Raw genomic sequence first — 17,362 nt, forward strand, 5'->3', positions numbered from 1 at the left:
CTGTGAGCGTATTGGTGGATGATTGACATCGAGCAAACTCCAAGCTTTCTGTAGCTAAGAGCTAACCGAGCTAACCAGGAGATAACAGGAGCTAACCAGCTAACGGAGGTAAGCGGGCTAAAGCTAAGTCACGTTGTTAAACAGCTAAAAACCGCAGTTGTTCTACGTTCTTCTGACTTGAAGCGGGAAATCGGGTACCTGTCAATCAAAAGGACACGCCCCTAAATATGCCAAGATTCAAGATTAAATTACTTTTAAACGGTCGAGTTAGAAAAAAATTCACTCCCCCCACAGTTGTCATGAAGGTAAACCTGACGTATTAAACCAAAAATGGATTTTTGAACCAGGCTGTAAACATGTTTATTCCTGCTGTAAACATGTTTATTCCTGTCGTAAACATGTTTATTTCTGCTGTAAACATGTTTATTTCTGCTGTGAAGTTGGTCTTTTTAACATGGGAGTCTATGGGGATTTGCTCTGTTTTGCAGCCCCTAGTGGATGAAGGGGGAACTGCAGTTTTATGCACTTCTGCATAGGCTTCACTTTTAACCGCTGGAGGCTCCGTCCATCTTTCATATATGATCTATGGTATTGTCACTTGTGTACATTTTATCTGTGTGCATTCATTTCGTTCCTCTGGGGAAGTTTTTAGACTTTTGGCCTTTGTTTGACTTTTTGTGCTGACCTTTTTGTTGTTTAACCTTATTTGGGGCACATGTTTAGTACCTCCTATCTAATAAAAACAATGTTTAAAGGCCAAGATGGATTTCCAACAGAAGACTCAGACATGGTCGCTGACTGCAGAGACCCGTTTCCATGGTGACAGCTTGCAGATCATTTCTCACAAGTGAAGGTTCGTGTTCTTACCAGGTAGACGTCACAGAGGCTGTGGACCCAGAAGGAGTGCAGTACAGATGTGACGTTGTGTAGTTCGTAAGCCTCAAAGGCGCGTTCACACTGAGCCACGGTGCTGTAGAGTCTGGAGCAGATCCACCGCTCCATGCTGCTCGCTGGATTGGTCTGAAACACCAACAGCAGGTCTACAGCTTGACTCCTCCCACTGCTTCACTGTTCGGTTCTGACACTTCACAAACCTCCAGCTACACTTCTGATCTCAGCTACATGTCATGGTGTCGTTCAGTTTATCCTGTTAATGAAACGCAGCAGAACCAGCAGCAGAACCACGCACCTCTTCCAGTGTTCCCAGTGGGGCTGTGTTTTCTCCCAGAACTCCCAGAGTGAACCTCAGTGTCTGCCACATCTTGTTACAGAAGTGTCTGCAGCTCAGGACCTGATTAATGGACAGACTGATGTCTTCTCCTGAGGAAGAGAGGTCACACAGAGGTCATCACCAAGACAGAGGAAGAAACGTGGACCAGGACCAGGCTGGCTCCTCAGTCCACCCTGATCCCTCAGTCCACCATGATCCCTCAGTCCACCCTGGTCCCTCAGTTCACCCTGGTCCCTCAGTCCACCCTGATCCCTCAGTCCACCATGATCCCTCAGTCCACCCTGATCCCTCAGTCCACCATGATCCCTCAGTCCACCCTGATCCCTCAGTCCACCCTGGTCCCTCAGTTCACCCTGGTCCCTCAGTCCACCCTGGTCCCTCAGTCCACCCTGGTCCCTCAGTTCACCCTGATCCCTCAGTCCACCCTGATCCCTCAGTCCACCCTGGTCCCTCAGTCCAACCTGATCCCTCAGTCCACCCTGATCCCTCAGTCCACCCTGATCCCTCAGTCCACCATGATCCCTCAGTCCACCCTGATCCCTCAGTTCACCCTGATCCCTCAGTCCAACCTGATCCCTCAGTCCACCCTGATCCCTCAGTCCACCCTGATCCCTCAGTCCACCATGATCCCTCAGTCCACCCTGATCCCTCAGTCCACCCTGGTCCCTCAGTTCACCCTGATCCCTCAGTCCACCCTGGTCCCTCAGTCCACCCTGATCCCTCAGTCCACCATGATCCCTCAGTCCACCCTGATCCCTCAGTCCACCCTGGTCCCTCAGTTCACCCTGGTCCCTCAGTCCACCATGATCCCTCAGTCCACCCTGGTCCCTCAGTCCACCCTGATCCCTCAGTCCACCATGATCCCTCAGTCCACCCTGATCCCTCAGTCCACCCTGATCCCTCAGTCCAACCTGATCCCTCAGTCCACCCTGATCCCTCAGTCCACCCTGATCCCTCAGTCCACCCTGGTCCCTCAGTCCACCATGATCCCTCAGTCCAACCTGATCCCTCAGTCCAACCTGATCCCTCAGTCCACCCTGATCCCTCAGTCCACCCTGGTCCCTCAGTTCACCCTGGTCCCTCAGTCCACCATGATCCCTCAGTCCACCATGATCCCTCAGTCCACCCTGGTTCCTCAGTCCACCATGATCCCTCAGTCCACCATGATCCCTCAGTCCACCCTGATCCCTCAGTCCACCCTGATCCCTCAGTCCACCCTGGTCCCTCAGTCCACCCTGATCCCTCAGTCCACCCTGATCCCTCAGTCCACCATGATCCCTCAGTCCACCCTGATCCCTCAGTCCAACCTGATCCCTCAGTCCACCCTGGTCCCTCAGTTCACCCTGATCCCTCAGTCCACCGTGATCCCTCAGTCCACCGTGATCCCTCAGTCCACCCTGATCCCTCAGTCCACCATGATCCCTCAGTCCACCCTGATCCCTCAGTCCACCCTGATCCCTCAGTCCACCATGATCCCTCAGTCCACCCTGATCCCTCAGTCCAACCTGATCCCTCAGTCCACCCTGATCCCTCAGTCCACCATGATCCCTCAGTCCACCCTGATCCCTCAGTCCACCATGATCCCTCAGTCCACCCTGGTCCCTCAGTCCACCATGATCCCTCAGTCCACCCTGATCCCTCAGTCCACCCTGGTTCCTCAGTCCACCATGATCCCTCAGTCCACCCTGGTTCCTCAGTCCAACCTGGTCCCTCAGTCCACCATGATCCCTCAGTCCACCCTGATCCCTCAGTCCACCCTGGTTCCTCAGTCCACCATGATCCCTCAGTCCACCCTGGTTCCTCAGTCCAACCTGGTCCCTCAGTCCACCATGATCCCTCAGTCCACCCTGATCCCTCAGTCCAACCTGGTCCCTCAGTCCACCATGATCCCTCAGTCCAACCTGGTCCCTCAGTCCACCATGATCCCTCAGTCCACCCTGATCCCTCAGTCCACCCTGATCCCTCAGTCCACCCTGGTCCCTCAGTCCACCCTGATCCCTCAGTCCACCCTGGTTCCTCAGTCCACCCTGGTCCCTCAGTCCACCATGATCCCTCAGTCCACCCTGATCCCTCAGTCCACCCTGGTCCCTCAGTCCACCATGATCCCTCAGTCCAACCTGATCCCTCAGTCCACCCTGATCCCTCAGTCCACCCTGATCCCTCAGTCCACCCTGATCCCTCAGTCCACCCTGGTCCCTCAGTCCACCATGATCCCTCAGTCCACTCTGGTCCCTCAGTCCACCCTGATCCCTCAGTCCACCCTGGTTCCTCAGTCCACCCTGGTCCCTCAGTCCACTCTGGTCCCTCAGTCCACCCTGATCCCTCAGTCCACCCTGATCCCTCAGTCCACCCTGATCCCTCAGTCCACCCTGGTTCCTCAGTCCACCATGATCCCTCAGTCCACCCTGATCCCTCAGTCCACCCTGGTTCCTCAGTCCACCCTGATCCCTCAGTCCACCATGATCCCTCAGTCCACCCTGATCCCTCAGTCCACCATGATCCCTCAGTCCACCCTGATCCCTCAGTTCACCCTGATCCCTCAGTCCACCCTGATCCCTCAGTCCACCATGATCCCTCAGTCCACCCTGATCCCTCAGTCCACCCTGGTTCCTCAGTCCACCCTGATTCCTCAGTCCACCCTGATCCCTCAGTCCACCATGATCCCTCAGTCCACCCTGATCCCTCAGTCCACCATGATCCCTCAGTCCACCCTGATCCCTCAGTCCACCCTGGTTCCTCAGTCCACCATGATCCCTCAGTCCACCCTGATCCCTCAGTCCACCCTGATCCCTCAGTTCACCCTGATCCCTCAGTCCACCCTGATCCCTCAGTCCACCATGATCCCTCAGTCCACCCTGATCCCTCAGTCCACCCTGGTTCCTCAGTCCACCATGATCCCTCAGTCCACCCTGGTCCCTCAGTCCACTCTGGTCCCTCAGTCCACCCTGATCCCTCAGTCCACCCTGATCCCTCAGTTCACCCTGATCCCTCAGTCCACCCTGATCCCTCAGTCCACCCTGATCCCTCAGTCCACCATGATCCCTCAGTCCACCCTGGTCCCTCAGTCCACCCTGATCCCTCAGTCCACCCTGATCCCTCAGTCCACCATGATCCCTCAGTCCACCCTGATCCCTCAGTCCACCATGATCCCTCAGTCCACCCTGGTCCCTCAGTCCACCCTGGTCCCTCAGTCCACCCTGATCCCTCAGTCCACCCTGATCCCTCAGTCCACCCTGATCCCTCAGTCCACCATGATCCCTCAGTCCAACCTGATCCCTCAGTCCACCCTGGTCCCTCAGTCCACCCTGATCCCTCAGTCCACCGTGATCCCTCAGTCCACCCTGATCCCTCAGTCCACCCTGATCCCTCAGTCCACCATGATCCCTCAGTCCACCCTGGTCCCTCAGTCCACCCTGATCCCTCAGTCCACCCTGGTTCCTCAGTCCACCCTGGTCCCTCAGTCCACCATGATCCCTCAGTCCACCATGATCCCTCAGTCCACCATGATCCCTCAGTCCACCCTGGTCCCTCAGTCCACCATGATCCCTCAGTCTACCCTGATCCCTCAGTCCACCCTGGTCCCTCAGGACCACCCTGATCCCTCAGTCCACCCTGATCCCTCAGTCCACCCTGATCCCTCAGTCCACCCTGATCCCTCAGTCCACCATGATCCCTCAGTCCACCCTGATCCCTCAGTCCACCCTGGTCCCTCAGGACCACCCTGATCCCTCAGTCCACCCTGGTCCCTCACGACCACCCTGAACCTTCAGTTCACCACTAACCCAGGTCTTCATCATGTCCCTGTTGTCCATAGTGTGTCTTAGTTTCCATGGTAACTCCAGGGATGTTTCTGGGATACGTTTGGACCTTCTCCTGACAGATGGAGCTCTGTTTTCCTCTACCAGGTGATTTCCAGGTAAAATGACCATGAATGTGGTTAAAGGTGGAAATGAAGCATTTTAACCGGAGCCTTTATAAACTGCTTCATTCACTGTGACATGATTCTTTGACCTCAGAACAGCTGATCTGCGCTGATAAAACAGAGCAAGCGACTCACCCTGCGTCCTGTGGGAGCACAAGGCAAATCTCAGCGCGTCGGTCCCACACTGAGGGATTCCTCTGGGGAAGTCCTTCCTCTGTGGGAAAGCAGATGAAGCCGTCCGATAAGAAGTCATGAATGCTTTCAGCTGGTTGAGCCAAGTGAAAAGGATAGGACCTGTGCTTCCATGGCAACCAGCTGCTCCCTGGGGTCCAGGTTTCCCTCTTTCACTTTCTCCTGAAGCCTCTGTGTACAAAAACACATATTCTGGATGTCAGACAGCTCTTTCACAGAGAACATAACTTTTGTGTGTCCCTGTGTGCACATGATACCTTCAAATACCATAGTAATTGTCAAGTTAATGTCTGCGTCCAAAAACTCAACCTGGCTCAGTCTCACTCAAGTCAGATTACAAAGCTAAGAATAAATTTCATCACTAAACTGAAGACAGTCACTCAATTTGTATTCTTTCATTATAATACAACTAAGATTCCAATGAAGCTGGGACGATGTGTACAACGTAAAAAAAACCCAGAAAACAAAGATTTGCAAATCCTTTTTATCTTACATTCGATTGAGTACACTACAAGGACAAGATGTCTAAAGTTTAAACTGATAAATATTTCCTCATTTTAAATTTAATGCCTGCAGCGTGTTCCAGCTGAGGAATGCCAGAAAACCCCTGCTGGAGCATTCCAGGTCCACTGAAACAGGCGAGTGTCATGATTGGGTATAAAAGGAGAATCCCAAAAGGCTCAGTCACAAGCAATGATGGGGAGAGGTTTCACACCAGCTGCATGAGCAAACAGTCCAACACTTTCAGAACGATGTGTCTCAATGTACAGTTGCAAGAAATGTAGGGATCTCATCGTCTACGTTCCATAATATGCAAAGATTCAGAGAATCTGGAGGAATATCGGCACGAAGGCCAATGAATGCCACAATCTTCACTTCCCGCAGACAGCCCCGCATTGAAAACCAGCATCATTGTGTAAAGGATAAATCCACGTGGGCCGAGGAGCACATCAGAAAACCACCGTCGGTAACCACAGTTCATCTACGAGTGCAAGTTAAAACTGCCTGCAAAGGCGAAGCCAGACATCAGCAACACCCAGAAGCACCGCCGGCTTCTCTGGATGCCAGCTCACCTGACTGACATGGTGGAAAGGTCTGCTGAGGTCTCACAAGTCAACGTTTCAGATTGTCTTTAGAAATCATGAGTTTCATGTCCTCTGGGTCAGAGAACAAAAGAAATGTCTGAATAGTTATCAGAGCAAAGTTGAAAAGCCATCATCTGTGGTGATATGGGGGTGAGTGAGTAACTATGGCAACCGGCACATCTGTCAGGGCACTATTAATGCTGACAGGTACACACAGCGACGTATGCTGCATCCAAGAGATGCTGTTTTCAGGGAGGTCTCTGCTTATTTCAGCAAGACAACGCTGAGCCACATTCTGCAGGTGTTCCAGCAGCCTGGCTTGGTAATGGCGGAGCGCGGTACTGGACTGGCCTGCCTGCAGTCCAGACTCGTCTCACTGAGGGTATGCGTGGTGACAACAGAGCCCGGCTTATGGAGGTTTACGTGGGTTTAGATCAGGTTAGGACTAGAAAAGCCCGGCTTATGGAGGTGAGGAGGTTTACGTGGGTTTAGATCAGGTTAGGACTAGAAAAGCTGGCCTTATGGAGGTGAGGAGGTTTACGTGGGTTTAGATCAGGTTAGGACTAGAAAAGCCCGGCTTATGGAGGTGAGGAGGTTTACGTGGGTTTAGATCAGGTTAGGACTAGAAAAGCTGGCCTTATGGAGGTGAGGAGGTTTACGTGGGTTTAGATCATGTTAGGACTAGAAAAGCCCGGCTTATGGAGGTGAGGAGGTTTACGTGGGTTTAGATCAGGTTAGGACTAGAAAAGCCCGGCTTATGGAGGTGAGGAGGTTTACGTGGGTTTAGAGCAGGTTAGGACTAGAAAAGCTGGCCTTATGGAGGTGAGGAGGTTTACGTAGGTTTAGATCAGGTTAGGACTAGAAAAGCCCGGCTTATGGAGGTGAGGAGGTTTACGTGGGTTTAGATCAGGTTAGGACTAGAAAAGCCCGGCTTATGGAGGTGAGGAGGTTTACGTGGGTTTCGATCAGGTTAGGACTAGAAAAGCCCGGCTTATGGAGGTGAGGAGGTTTACGTGGGTTTCGATCAGGTTAGGACTAGAAAAGCCCAGCTTATGGAGGTGAGGAGGTTTACGTGGGTTTAGATCAGGTTAGGACTAGAAAAGCCCGGCTTATGGAGGTTTACGTGGGTTTAGATCATGTTAGGACTAGAAAAGCTGGGCTTATGGAGGTTTACGTGGGTTTAGATCAGGTTAGGACTAGAAAAGCTGGGCTTATGGAGGTGAGGAGGTTTACGTAGGTTTAGATCAGGTTAGGACTAGAAAAGCTGGGCTTATGGAGGTGAGGAGGTTTACGTGGGTTTAGATCAGGTTAGGACTAGAAAAGCTGGCCTTATGGAGGTGAGGAGGTTTACGTGGGTTTAGATCATGTTAGGACTAGAAAAGCTGGCCTTATGGAGGTGAGGAGGTTTACGTGGGTTTAGATCAGGTTAGGACTAGAAAAGCCCGGCTTATGGAGGTGAGGAGGTTTATGTGGGTTTAGATCATGTTAGGACTAGAAAAGCCCGGCTTATGGAGGTGAGGAGGTTTACGTGGGTTTAGAGCAGGTTAGGACTAGAAAAGCCCGGCTTATGGAGGTGAGGAGGTTTACGTGGGTTTAGATCAGGTTAGGACTAGAAAAGCCCGGCTTATGGAGGTGAGGAGGTTTACGTGGGTTTAGAGCAGGTTAGGACTAGAAAAGCCCGGCTTATGGAGGTGAGGAGGTTTACGTGGGTTTAGAGCAGGTTAGGACTAGAAAAGCCCGGCTTATAGAGGTGAGGAGGTTTACGTGGGTTTAGATCAGGTTAGGACTAGAAAAGCCCGGCTTATGGAGGTGAGGAGGTTTACGTGGGTTTAGATCAGGTTAGGACTAGAAAAGCCCGGCTTATGGAGGTGAGGAGGTTTACGTGGGTTTAGATCATGTTAGGACTAGAAAAGCCCGGCTTATGGAGGTGAGGAGGTTTACGTGGGTTTAGATCATGTTAGGACTAGAAAAGCCCGGCTTATGGAGGTGAGGAGGTTTACGTGGGTTTAGAGCAGGTTAGGACTAGAAAAGCCCGGCTTATGGAGGTGAGGAGGTTTACGTGGGTTTAGATCAGGTTAGGACTAGAAAAGCCCGGCTTATGGAGGTGAGGAGGTTTACGTGGGTTTAGATCATGTTAGGACTAGAAAAGCTGGCCTTATGGAGGTGAGGAGGTTTACGTGGGTTTAGATCAGGTTAGGACTAGAAAAGCTGGCCTTATGGAGGTGAGGAGGTTTACGTGGGTTTAGATCAGGTTAGGACTAGAAAAGCCCGGCTTATGGAGGTGAGGAGGTTTACATGGGTTTAGATCAGGTTAGGACTAGAAAAGCTGGCCTTATGGAGGTGAGGAGGTTTACGTGGGTTTAGAGCAGGTTAGGACTAGAAAAGCCCGGCTTATGGAGGTGAGGAGGTTTACGTGGGTTTAGATCAGGTTAGGACTAGAAAAGCCCGGCTTATGGAGGTGAGGAGGTTTACGTGGGTTTAGATCAGGTTAGGACTAGAAAAGCCCGGCTTATGGAGGTGAGGAGGTTTACGTGGGTTTAGATCAGGTTAGGACTAGAAAAGCTGGCCTTATGGAGGTGAGGAGGTTTACGTGGGTTTAGATCAGGTTAGGACTAGAAAAGCTGGCCTTATGGAGGTGAGGAGGTTTACGTGGGTTTAGATCAGGTTAGGACTAGAAAAGCCCGGCTTATGGAGGTGAGGAGGTTTACGTGGGTTTAGATCAGGTTAGGACTAGAAAAGCACTCGGAGAGCGGAAACCTCCGCCAGACACACTGTTAAAGAATCCTTTAAAAACTTCCTGGATCCATACGGTGATCCGGATCACCACCAAGATTTAGTCACTTCCTCCTTTTCACATTTCCAAGTCCTAAAAATTCCATGAAAATCAGTCCAGAACTTTTTGACTTATCTCGAATGACCTCCTATTGGGGGAGGTAATTAGTAGATCTACTTCGCATGATTGTCTAAATCTTCATGTTCCTACAAGTGAAGCAGGAGGTGTGGCAGCTATCTTTCAATCAGAGATACTGATAAGTCCTTGACCAAAGACTAGTTACCGGTACCGGACTGACCAGTTGCCAGTTAACCTAGTTAGTTGTAACATGTTCCTCCAGCTGTTTCTACTTTTTACAGATGTGTTGCTGCCATTAGAGCTGTTGACATGTCTCAGCTTAAACACAGATATATTTATGTTCTACTGGTAATACGATTTGGGTTGATCAGATTTGGAAATGATTGAATTTTTGGTTTTTATTTACATTTTACACAGAGACCAAACAGTGTATGAACCCGGGCTGTGACGATACGCTTTTGTCCCGATGCGATTCCGATTTTTAAGGTGGCAATTCGATTCAAATTGCGATTCTCACGATATTTTTATTGCTGGTTTTTGTAGTCTTAAAAAAAATGTAGAAAATTTTTTTTTGCCCGTCATTTTTCTTGATTTCAGTTGGGAAATGACCACACATTCTACTGCTATAATGCCCAAGTAGACAAGTAAAAAGATCAATAAAAACAGTAAAAAATTATTCCAAAAAAAATCATTATGGATTATTCTTATTTATTTGAAAAAAAAAAAAGATTTTTAGACAATAAAAAATCCATTTTAAAATTGTGAAGCAAAGAAAATCCAGATTTTCGATTTTTTTATTCAATTTTCCCACCCCTAGTATAACCTGATGTCCTGAGTGTCGACGGAGGAGAGATGAACTGTTTTTAATGCTCCTGGTCTGCTTTACTCACCTGCAGGGACACTCCATGGATAACGTCTAAGGGGTCGATTACGTTTCCCAGAGATTTACTCATTTTCCTGCCATATTTATCTCTTACTAGAGAGTGAAACAGAACCTGAGAGAAACAAGAGGAAGAATTCATCAGATCGACCCTGAAGTTCATCATAAGAAGCTTTGATTCTGGTTCTGGTGATGGTTTTGGTTTGGGTCGATCATTACTGTAGAAACAAACAACCTGTTTAAAAGGCAGCTGTCCGGTAAGCTCGGTCCCCAGCATCACCATCCGAGCAACCCAGAAGAAAATTAGGTCGCTGCCCGTCTCCAGGATGGAGTTTGGGTAGAAGCGCTTCAGATCAGAGGTCTAGAGGAAGTCGGACACAGGTGAGAGACAGGCATCTGACAAATGAGACACAAGTGAGACAGGTGTGTTTGGTAAATCCTGTTGGTTTCTGCTCCAGAACCTGTTCTGGCCAGCCGAGCATGGCGAACGGAAACAGTCCTGATGAGAACCACGTGTCCAAAACATCGGGGTCTGAAACACAAACAGCGGAGGATGAGGTCAGACTTCTGCTCCATTAGTTCATGTTTCTGCTGCTGACACAGAGAGAGCAGGAGGAAGACATGGTGGAGTTCTCTGAGGGGTCACTGGTCTGAGCTGGAAAACTCATCTGGTCCAGGGATCAACTGGACCATCTCCAGGAACAGTTCTATGCCGTTCTCGGCTTGACTAAGGATAGAAAACAGACCAGAAAAGAATGAAAAAAAAGAAAACTGACTGACTGGGCCAAAAGGAAAAAAACTGGACTAGATGAGAACAGAATCCCTCTGAAACAGACGACAGTCTATCAGAAGAAATCTTCCATCTCCCTCGCAGTTGCTGCCCTTCCCGTCTGGTTTGGCCCTCCTGGGCCCCGGTAGCATCACGATGGAGCCACAACGAGATTGGGCTCATGTTGCTATGGTGATGAAATAACAGTGACTCTTTATTATGAAAGAAGTTTAAAGGGGTGCTATGATGGTATTTGGAGTTTTCTGAGCTTTCTACAGTGTTGAATCCTCATCAGACATGTGAACAGACATGTTTTTTCATCACCTAAACGCATGTTTGAGTTTGAGTTTGAGTTCCAGCATGCTCGCCGTTCGGTTTCCATGGCGACAAAAAACGTGTCGTTTCAGAGAGTTTTTTCTACTTGGAAATCCTTGTGACGTCCCGGGGGATAAGGTTCGGTGATTGGTTACCTTCTACTGGTTAACAAGGGCATGTACAAATACATCAGGCGGGTGGAAAACGTGGGATAAAGTTATTTCCAACGATGGCTGGTGAGTTTACCAAAGAGAGACATCCTGCTGCATTCGTTGCTGTGGGTTGCTGTTTTCCACTTCGTTTTCAGGCTCTGATTCAGGTTCCAACATGTAGGGCTGGATGCTATGTGTTGACATTGTAGTTTGTTTTTTTATTGAGTTCATATGAGCCTAATCCTTCTGTTTATGAGACGTTACAATGACGGTGAAAGCAGGTGCGGTGCGCGCTCCCGATGTAGTGCAGTGGCGGGAGGCGGGGCTTAATGCGGAAGAGTCTCAATCCACTCGTTTTGCCCGCAGGCTGATCTGACAGCCTACGGAGAGGGTCGGTCTGAAGTAAATAAAGCCATTTGTGACAATAACTCCATCAATCCCAGCCCTTCTGGGCTCAGAAATAAAAATAAATTCCACTTTAATCTGAAGTTGGATTTTGTGTCTGCAGAGACCGCCACGCCTGCAGTTCTGATGAAGGCTTCTAGACTAACTCCAGATCTGCATCTGAGCTGCTGTCCTCCAGCTGATGCTTCACACATGAGTTTAAACATGAGTGAGTCTACATGAAACCAGACCCAGCCTCGCTGTGAGACAGCAGCAGAAGTGATGACCTGCTGCCAGCAGAAGAAGGTGGTTGAAGCTCAGAGATTACCCCGTATCAACCTGATGTCCTCCAGCTTCACGCCGTACTTCACAGCAGCTCTCTGCCGGGCCTCGTCCTCACTCTGTCCCCAAACCCACTGCTCCTGATACACAAACAAGACTTATCAGATGTGCAGTTTAGTACAAACTAGGTTACCCAATAATCCATCAATAAACTGGCTTTAGATGTGTGGAGGTCCCTGAATAAGCCCGACCATCAAACATAGGGTTAACACACACAGGGACACACTGACCTCTGGTTGGTCTGCAGAATGAGGCAGCTGTACTTGGTAAGCAGGGATCTGATGACCCCACCAGAGCTGCCTGGATATGCACCAATCACTGTGAAGCAATGAGCAAACAGAGACACTCTGTTTGAACAACAGCTCATTTATCATCGGGGAATGACACCCCCGACCTCTCCTGCTGACACCACATCACGACCCGCGGCTCTTTCCTCTACCTGATGTTGGACAGCCAGTTCGTCCACGTCTTGGTGTAGTGGTGAGGAATGATCTCTAGCTGTCCGTCCTCCACGGCCTGACAAAGATCACACACGTGTTTAAAAGAAGATTTTAGAGGAGATGAAGGTGTACACCTCCAAGGTGAAGCTCCGCCTCCAACATACCCGTACGGCTCGTTTGGCCATCCCATCGCAGCGGACAAACCACTGCTTCTTCAGAAGAGGTTCGATGACGTCACCTGAGCGGCTGAGGACAAAAGAACAAAGACACAACACATGAGGACACGTCACACTGGTGACATCATGCTTCAGAGACACAGGCCTCATGCTGCCCTGAAGGTCACCTGACCATCAGAGGTCAACAGGACGGATCAGGGACTGATGATCAGAACTGTGATTTATCAGTCTCTCCAAGCACCACCTTTATGACAGATATTTAACTCCAGCAGAACAGACTTGGACTTTTACACCAGACTTCAGCAGGTTAGTTCCAGATAAAATACTAATTATTGGACAGGGATGGATTGATAGATGGACATGCTTGACATGGTTGTAGGGTGGCGGTGGCTCAGTGGTAACAGACATCGGTCCCATCAGACATGAACCATCCTGGGCCGTGAGCAACGACATTCATCTCCTGTATGCTGGTACTGGCTTACAGGAACTCTGGAATTAATCTTACAGTAAAAACATAAAGTTGTCCTCATCACTAAACCCTTAAAAATGTTCACATCCACATCCACATGTTCACATCCACATGCTCCAAGAGGATCTGAGATCACCATAAACCTGATAATGTTTAATGTTTTCACTCAAACCTCTTCAACTTCAACATACTGGGCTCAAAACTTTTCATTTTCACTTCAGTAGAATGACAAAGGTGATGTGACACAGTGAGAAACATCCATTACGGTTTTATACAAGGATAAATATCTTTATTTTACCAGATTCAAACCATCATATATTCTGGTTTTCTATGGTCCATAAACATCTGACAAAAAACCGGAGTGTCACATGATCTGATCACAGACCCCTGAGGCATAACGTCTCTGCCTTTTCACATATAAACTGTGTGGGCTGCGGTTAAACTCAGTTATTAACCCCAGCAGCTCGTTCGTTAAAGGTCCAGTGTGTGGAATACTGACATCTAGTGGCAACAACTGGCCTAGCACAGATCTGAATGGCTGGTGGCCATCGGTGGTAAATTCTGTCCAGACATTAAAGTGTTGATGTCAGAGTGGATCTGGTGCTACAGGTGCAGCAATGACTGACTACAGGTAACTACTTCAACATTGTATTGTCATCTTCTGTGCTCCTTTTATGGAGTAGTACGTCTGAAATGGTGTTCTAGCGCTGGTACCACACCAGCGAGACTATTTATTTATGTTTATGTAGATACACACACATATTTGTCCCAGCAGACAAGCTGGGAGGACAGCGGCATCGTGTCCAATAAACACAAATGGATTTAATTGCAGTCGTCCTCAGATGTCTTCGTCCCCTTTCATTAAAGAAAAGGCTGAATTTATTACAGTCACTCAGATAACAGAAGACTGGAATAAGGAATGATAATTAAACATGTGATAAATTATAATCCAGTGATATAAGACACTGTTTTGTCATTTAATAGAGTTAAAGAAAAAAACAAACAAACAAATGTGTCCTGGACAAATGAGAGACTTTTCTGTTGAACAGTGGGACAAAATACCTGTCAACAGGTGCAGAAGTCTGACTGAGAGGAACAGAAAACACCTGACTGGAGCGGAAACATTAAAGGACTCTTCTACTAAATATTACTTTATGACTAATATAATAAAAAATAATAAAAAAAATCTTTCTGTTGAACTTGAATTAGAAAATAATGTCATGATTTTCATAAAACTTGTATTTATTATTACTATTGTCAGTTTCATCTTATTTCCCAGACAGCTGTTTTCTCCTTCTTTAATGGGAGGGTATGAATACATATGAGGACGACTGTATATGTGTCTAACAAGGATTATTTTCCACTGAAGTTAACGTCAGCTTGACAGGATGAGCTGTCAGCCAGAGGAGAGCTCGTCTAAAGCGCCTCATGTTGCTCATTTACACACAAAGGAAAAGGAAAAGAAATCAAAGTTTAATTACTGGCACCATTTTCTGTCATTTTAAAAATATTTTTGTGTTTTTGTGGGAGAATGGGATCAGTAATTAGATAAACTTGCCATATATAGTTGTCAGACAACGGAGAACTGGAGCACTATGGGTAATTCTCGTCCACTAGAGAGGCCGTCTCATTTTACTGGCAGAAAACAGACGACGTAGAAGACTTCGTTGTCTACGCAGCCTTCATACTTCCCCTGAATCAATACACAGCGTAAGATAACATAAACATAAGTTATTTTAGAATATTAATTTGCATTTTAGTCCCTGACCTTTGATTAAGTTACAAATTGCACCTTTAAATGCTGAAGCTGACCAGCTAGTTAGTGAGTCGTTTAACTGTTACCAATGATCCGGATGAGATGATGATACCTGATCAATACATCCATCTGTATTTTATTTCCAAGACAACAAGCGAAGAGTGTTTTTTCTAAGCGTCTTTTAATTCACAGATTCTGCAGGGCGTGAAAAGAGATGTGATCGTGGAATGAATCAGAGTGATCACATGATGCCTTTACATCCCTGTAACATAAAACCAGGAGCTGCTGCGGTGAAAAGTTCACATCTGAAACTCCCAGTCTGTTTATCCACCATGAAAACCAGACATCATAGTGGAGTTCTGTCATACATGGGCTGCATCTTAATAAGTTAATGTTGGTTTTGATCCTTTATTTGTTTTGTTTTTTTAGCTTTATTGTTATTTAAATGATATTTATCTTGTATATTTATGGTATTTTCACCATGTTTTTATCTGTACGGTGACCTTCAGTGTCTAGAAAGGCGCCTGTGACTAAAATGTAGGATTATTTTTTATAATATTCTGCAGAGCGTACACATAGACCTGTAATTTGGTTGATGTTGGAAGGTAATTCAGGTAATAATACCGCCAGAGGAAGAGGACCACCAGTGTACTGCAGTAGCAGAACTATGGGACTAGATGACATGTAACGTGGAACATGGGTTCAGAAAGTTGGTGGGCCGGTTTGCAGCTTCAGGAAATGAAAACCTCTCAGTGTGACCATCATCAGATCAGATTTTCATGCTCAGAAGGAGAAACATCCCTCCCCCACAGGAGCTCCTGTTACTGGATGATACTGTGGAAACCTCAGAGAAATCCACCTCTCTGTTCTCACATTGACACAAACTGATGCTCGGTGTGTTCCTTTCGCTACCTGCAGATGGGCAACGTCATGGCGTGGCTCTTCGTTTCTCTGAACAGCTTCTTCTCCACCAGAGCGTCCACAACAAGCTGTCTGGCATCAAACCGCTTCACACCCTGTCGGCAGAAAAGAAGCCAGAATATCAACATCAGACCAGGTTATTCTGAAGCTCAGTGTCGACCAGCGATGGGTCACCTGTGGAGCTGGAAAGGTGAAAATCTCGGTGCTGAAGAGCCTGTAAAGCAGAGGTTCTGCAGTAAAAAGGTGAAACTGTAGTTTGACCCTTTATGCAGCTGTGAAGCGTATCTATGGAGATAATTTTAGCTGTAATTGTTCCCTAGCGATGAAATCTGGTGAGGAATTGTTTTTTATCCTTGAGTTGGATCCATATCTACTGCATTCTGTCTTTGTGACAAGGCAAGGCAGGTTTATTTATACAGCACCTTTCATGTACAAGACAATTCAAAGTGCTTTTCATGAAACATTAAAAGCATTACAGAAAAAAGTATAAAAGAAAATACAAATGACAAAATCATAATAAAATCATAAATTATATTAAAATAGTTACAAGCAGAATGAAGTAAAAGTTACTGTGCAGATGTCATGCATAGGCACATGAGAAAAGAAATGTTTTGAACCTGGATTTAAAAGTTTCTACATTTGGTGTAAAATTCATCTCCACTGGCAGCTAAATGCTGCTTCTCCATGTTAAGTCTGGTCTCTGGTCTGGTCTCTGGTCTGGACTCTGGTCTGGACTCTGGTCTGGTCTCTGGTCTGGTCTCTGGTCTGGTCTCTGGTCTGCTCTCTGGTCTGGACTCTGGTCTGGACTCTGGTCTGGACTCTGGTCTGGACTCTGGTCTGCTCTCTGGTCTGGTCTCTGGTCTGGACTTTGGTCTGGTCCTTGGTCTGGTCTCTGGTCTGGTCTCTGGTCTGGACTCTGGTCTGGACTCTGGTCTGCTCTCTGGTCTGGTCTCTGGTCTGGACTTTGGTCTGGTCCTTGGTCTGGTCTCTGGTCTGGTCTCTGGTCTGGTCTCTGGTCTGGACTCTGGTCTGGTCTCTGGTCTGGTCTCTGGTCTGGACTCTGGTCTGGTCTCTGGTCTGGTCTCTGGTCTGGTCTCTGGTCTGGACTCTGGTCTGGACTCTGGTCTGGTCTCTGGTCTGGACTCTGGTCTGGTCTGGTCTCTGGTCTGGACTCTGGTCTGGACTCTGGTCTGGTCTCTGGTCTGGTCTCTGGTCTGGACTCTGGTCTGGTCTCTGGTCTGGTCTCTGGTCTGGACTCTGGTCTGGTCTCTGGTCTGGTCTCTGGTCTGGACTCTGGTCTGGACTCTGGTCTGGTCTCTGGTCTGGACTCTGGTCTGGACTCTGGTCTGGTCTCTGGTCTGGTCTCTGGTCTGGACTCTGGTCTGGTCTCTGGTCTGGACTCTGGTCTGGACTCTGGTCTGGATTCTGGTCTGGACTCTGGTCTGGACTCTGGTCTGGTCTCTGGTCTGGACTCTGG

General features: G+C 48.1%; 1 protein-coding gene across 2 annotated transcripts in view; it reads right to left on the reverse strand.

Moving 5' to 3' along the window:
* The window catches only part of vars2 (valyl-tRNA synthetase 2, mitochondrial), a 40,444-nt gene that overhangs the window by 5,367 nt on the left and 17,715 nt on the right, over positions 1 to 17,362 (reverse strand). For both annotated transcript variants that reach the window (XR_013771734.1, XM_079259184.1), the window contains exons 14-25: positions 15,877 to 15,980; positions 12,728 to 12,809; positions 12,563 to 12,639; positions 12,354 to 12,441; positions 12,110 to 12,203; positions 10,623 to 10,693; positions 10,397 to 10,522; positions 10,172 to 10,276; positions 5,448 to 5,516; positions 5,289 to 5,367; positions 1,190 to 1,320; positions 868 to 1,020 (exon numbers count right to left, since the gene is read on the reverse strand). Coding sequence is in view for 1 of the 2 variants with exons in the window: in XM_079259184.1 (XP_079115310.1) it covers positions 868 to 1,020; positions 1,190 to 1,320; positions 5,289 to 5,367; positions 5,448 to 5,516; positions 10,172 to 10,276; positions 10,397 to 10,522; positions 10,623 to 10,693; positions 12,110 to 12,203; positions 12,354 to 12,441; positions 12,563 to 12,639; positions 12,728 to 12,809; positions 15,877 to 15,980 (1,179 nt within the window). In the remaining variant the exon portion in view is untranslated. The remainder of the gene's footprint in view (positions 1 to 867; positions 1,021 to 1,189; positions 1,321 to 5,288; positions 5,368 to 5,447; positions 5,517 to 10,171; positions 10,277 to 10,396; positions 10,523 to 10,622; positions 10,694 to 12,109; positions 12,204 to 12,353; positions 12,442 to 12,562; positions 12,640 to 12,727; positions 12,810 to 15,876; positions 15,981 to 17,362) is intronic.

Source organism: Telmatherina bonti, assembly GCF_933228915.1.
Source record: "Telmatherina bonti genome assembly, chromosome: 19".
NCBI classification, from domain to species: domain Eukaryota; kingdom Metazoa; phylum Chordata; class Actinopteri; order Atheriniformes; family Telmatherinidae; genus Telmatherina; species Telmatherina bonti.